At 39.8% G+C, this 4945-nt stretch overlaps 1 protein-coding gene across 1 annotated transcript; it reads right to left on the bottom strand.

The window, feature by feature from the left end:
* Positions 1–220: 220 nt before the first annotated feature.
* LOC116422732 (vomeronasal type-1 receptor 4-like) lies at positions 221–1732 on the bottom strand. The gene is given in 5 exon segments (XM_031961825.1): positions 221–625; positions 627–662; positions 664–883; positions 886–1378; positions 1643–1732. Coding segments are annotated over 5 exon segments (1191 nt in total). The 3' UTR covers positions 221–273.
* Positions 1733–4945: the final 3213 nt, after the last annotated feature.

Here is a 4945-nt window from a genome sequence, read left to right as displayed (position 1 = left end):
GGGGCTGTTTTGAGTGCTATTGCTGAGGGATTAGGCAAAAACTTAATTTTGCCCCTAGTCCAGCGAGAGAGCTCCCAAAAAAGACCTCAAGTAAAGTACAGCTGAGGAATTCCTGGAAATCTTCAGGTATTTTCAGGTTGAAAAGCATTTCCATCAATTAAAGTGGAGTCATGGTTTTCCCTTTTACACCGATTTGCTCTCCCAACAGGATTCACAAAGCAATGTGTGTTAAAAACAAATAGGCTTTTTAAAACAGAAAGAAAAACCATCAATTTAATGGAGTGCTGGAGGCAATTTTGGAAAATCAAGCTCAGGCTCAAGTTTCACAGGGGTAATGTTGCTTGCAAAGGGCCAAAAATCTATGCTGAACAAAATCAGGGACTGGGTATTACTGTAGTTAGGTTCATTATGAGGACTTTTTCTTCCATGGACAGCCCTGTAGTACTTCAGGATTTGTGAGTCACTGCTGATCAGCACAAAGGGGCTAACCATAGGAAAACAGGAAGCTAAGAAAGCAGAGGTATGCAGCAAACAGGGTCTAGATGCTTCCAAGATCGAATTGAGCAAATAAAAAGTGACAAAGGTGCTCACCAGCAGGAGGATCATCTGGGTGGCTCTGTTCTCTAAGGAGAAATCTGTCAGAGTGAAACTGTTGGACTCTTGTGCTTGTACAAGAGGTAAAGCTTGTAGCCACTGGTAAAGCTGATGAAGGTGATACACACAGCATTAGGCAGGGAGAACACAATTGCATAGAGTGGGACACTAATAGGAGTCACAGTAACTGAACATAACCTGTATTCTTTTGTTTCTGAGGTGTTTCTGGTGCTCCTTGGTCCTTTAAGTTTTTCAAGTATAATGCTATTTTGCAGCATGGGGAAAAACAGCAGAGGAGAAGAGAAGGGATTATGTATTTTAGGATTCTGGTTTTAAGTTTTGTGAACCTAGGATTCTGGGGACTGGTGATGATGGCCTGAAAACCACTCAGGAGGCAAGTTATGCTGAGGGAAAGCCCCCGACCTACTCTATGAAGGTCATGAAGGACATTGAATATAACTTTACAGCTAATATCATCGAGAAAATTTTTCACACCCAAAGTTACCAATCCCTGAAGGAAGCCCTTGGAAAGAAGAACCAAAGACTTGGCCAAAGTCAGCTGGGTGAGAATGAGATCTATGGGCCTCAGCCTCTGACCAGTGAAGAACAAGAAGGTGAAGAGATGAAATAGGAAGAGGTTTCCCTGAACCCTGATTTCTGTCCGGGCCAAGAAGGCGTTGCTCAGGAAAATATCCACAGGAATCCTGTTCTTGCTCAAGAATTTCAGTCTGAGCCTGAGGGACCTGGAGAAAAACACAAGCACGTTATGCCATCTTAGTCTCACCTAGAAGAGCCCAAGATATGACTCCTTCCATGCTATAGACAAAGTCAGTGATTTCTCTGCAGTGACTCTGCTTGTGTGACTTGTGGATGCCTTCTGTCATTTACACATTATTGGATCATAATATCATTTATTTTTTTTTTTTATCCAAAATGAGTAGCCTCAGCTTTCATGGTCTGATTTGTACAACAAATCAAGAGAAAGTGGTTAATTTTTTGTTTCTGGCTTAGTTTTCTGCTCTCCTTGAGTTCACTTAATGAAACTTACCTTGTAAATTGGTAGCTGTTCTAACTCAAACTCCCTGACTGATGTTTTTTCAGAACTGGTTTTGGTTGACTTATGATCCTGCCAATTCATTTTGAACTTACAGTCCATAATACCCCCCATGTTTTTTCTAGACACTCCTTTCTGCACAGTTGTTTCATGCTTCCCTCCTAGATTCATGTAATATCAATTTAGATTCCAGGTCTAAGACTTTATATTTAATTTTATTTTATGTGATTCAACCCAACGAATTTAGAAAGAGCTTGACAGGTTCGGATAGTAGGGTGAATCAAATGAAATGACATTTAATAGCAAAAATGTGTAGCATCTGGAGAATCGTTTCTTATTTACATTTCCCCCATCAAAATCTCTTCATGATTCAAGGCATGGTTATGAAGTGTGGATTAGCATCCCCACAAAAACATGATTTGTTAGTTACTACTAGAGTAGTTATTTTTAGCAACCACTCCACAGGCAGATTAGTTTTAAAAAGATTTTTTATCCAATATCTTGAAGAATTGATTGCCTGCAAAAGATTCCTGGTTTTCCTCACATACACACCACGTGGAATTCACTGACTATACTCTTCCACAGTTTATTATAAGGGAGAAAGCACACAAGTGCTTGTACACACACACACACACACACACACACACACACACAACTTGTAAAATATGTAAATGATGAATACATATCAAGGGTTAGGAAATGGGCAAGGAGATTACACAAGGATTCCACTGGCTTGGCTAATAAACATTTAACAGCTCATGCCATAGTCCCATGTGGGTCAAGCCCATGTGAAACAGTTCATAAGATCGTCTTCTTGCTGGAAGCAGCAGTGGGATTCAGCAACTCTTTGTGTATCTGAACAACCTTTTAAGCATCACATGTTCACCTCCAGGCATAAGGGAGGGGCTACAAAAGGTGCCCTAAAAATGTCTGTTTACCCAACTGTGGCCTAATTACCATTGCAGGTGCAGATCCCCATCCTGTGGTCAAAAAACTAAAATTGTACAAAAACTTCTGCAAAGTTGATTCTGCAGACCATTGCTACATGCAATGTGCACACACTGAAAGTCAAATTGAATTAGCTCAGAAGAAATGGGAGATGTGTAAAGTTAGGAAATCCACCCCAAATGGTCATAGGGATTATTTCCATCTGACCTGTGGTAGATGATTCTGAGCTGGTATTGGTCCAATCAGCCACAGTTGGACACATTATAACTCCACTCTAACTTAGTGATGTCATTTTGATCTTTGAGAACTAAGGACAACAATAACCAACTCCAAAGAGATTAAAAAGAAAAATGCCCCATTTTATAAAAACAATATCTCTTTTTGTAGTGGCAAAGAATTGGAAATTGAAGGGATGCCCATCAATTGGGAAGGATGATTGTGATAGGTTTAAACAACTTACCAAAAATTTGGGATGCAGTTAATTCAGTCATCAAGGAAAAAATAATATCCTTATGATCATACATTAATTAAATAGAAAAAGAAGAGGCTAATGAACATGCATTCAAAATTGCAAAACCAACAAATCTAAAATAAGCACAAAAGAGGAAACATAAAAGTTTAGAAGGAAAATAGATAAACTAGAACTTCCCATAAATTGATGAATAAGACTAACATTTGGTTTTTTGAAAAAACTAATGAAATTGATGAACACTTAGCTAATCTGATTAAAAAGAAGAGCAAAAAGATCATATGAATAAAAAATAAATAAGCTAAAATCACAACAAAATAAAAAAATTAAAAATGAGGACAAATGACAGGTATAGGGCTACAAAATGGAAAACACCAAATATAGGGGAATGCCTTCAAAAATGTAAAAAAGGAAATGGACGTCCTGGGAAGAATTCATCAATTAAAGATGGGGACTAGAGCAGCAGAGGGATATTCAAAAGTGATAAAGCAGCTGAGCCTTAACTCCTGCTGACTAATCATAGTTCTTTATTTGTTGGAATCCTTACAAAGTGTTAAGTCATTAGAGTTGATAGAGACAATAATTATCTAATTTAGCATGGTTCAGTATGATTGATCTGAGCCTACAAGGAGATGTTATGGGTCAGAAGTTGAAACAAGGTACTAAGTAGAACTGACAGAAACAATGCTTGTGTTCACATCTTTAGAGAGCTCATATAAGCAAGAAGCTCTTAGGGTCAGAGAGCACTCTGGGAGGAAACACATAATCCCACTCTCGGATCCCACAGTCCCACTCTCAGAGAAGGAGCATAAATAGAGCTTCAGTGAGCCAGTCAAGTTAATTGAGAAGCCCTCTCTCAGAGGCAAGACAGATTCATTCCTACTTTCACCTTGGTGCTGGCTGGAGACATTTGGAGTTGAGCTAGAGGAATCAGATTCATTCCATCTTCCACCTTTGTGCTGGCTGTAGGCTGAAGGGAGCAGAGGCAAAGGACTAACGGCAAGAGCTCTTGGAACCAAGGAGAGAGAAGGCCTCCAGAAAACTAGCCAAGCCCCAAGTGAAGGAGATGAGATTTTGGATGAAGGCCTGATGAAGATGGAAACGAATCTCTCTCTGCTTGGCTCTCAGAGCTTAAGCACCTGCCTCCACACTGCATGTCTTCTGTGGAGCCCAGTGCCTGCTTAAATGCTCCAGACTGAGTTAAAAACCAATCATTATATTACTAGGAAATCATTATTTGTTGTAAGATTACATCAATCATACTGAATTTAGAGAACTATTAAGCACCATGATAAACTAGATAACCATTGTCTTTATCAATTCCACTGACTTAACACCTTGTAAGAAACCTTGTTTTAGGGCTCTGGCCCATAACAGGGAAGTAGCAAGAGCAGCCAGGAAGGGAACTTTCCTGTATTCTGAGGGAGAGAGTGACATGAAAGTGGGACTGGTAGGGCTAGAGATCAGCTCACAATAATTAGACTTGAGAAGTGAGGGCCTTTGAACCTGAGTCTTTCCATTGTATTGGATTTGGAGACCTTTGAGTGCTCCCATGTCCAGTGTGCATCCCCATTGTACTTCTAGAGAGGATTTTCTACCTATTTTGTGTTATATAAGTCCTTACAGTGTCGTCAGTTTCACTCTAGGGTCTGAGACCCTCTTGGTTACCCTCAACCTGGTTTAGCCTTTCTACTGAAACATCTAAACTACTCAGTACTGATGAAGAAGTCACAATCATTAGGGATAAGGCCATGATCCTAGAGATGTGCTCAAAACTTCCATAGTGTTCTCAACAGACCATCATCAATCAATGCTGAAGCCATTGACTGTTTACATGCCATTAGACTACTTTCCTGTGGTAAAGCACTTGTGGTGCCCTC

Source organism: Sarcophilus harrisii, chromosome 3 (assembly GCF_902635505.1).
Source record: "Sarcophilus harrisii chromosome 3, mSarHar1.11, whole genome shotgun sequence".
Classification (NCBI taxonomy): domain Eukaryota; kingdom Metazoa; phylum Chordata; class Mammalia; order Dasyuromorphia; family Dasyuridae; genus Sarcophilus; species Sarcophilus harrisii.
This window is presented reverse-complemented; position numbering and strand designations above follow the sequence as displayed.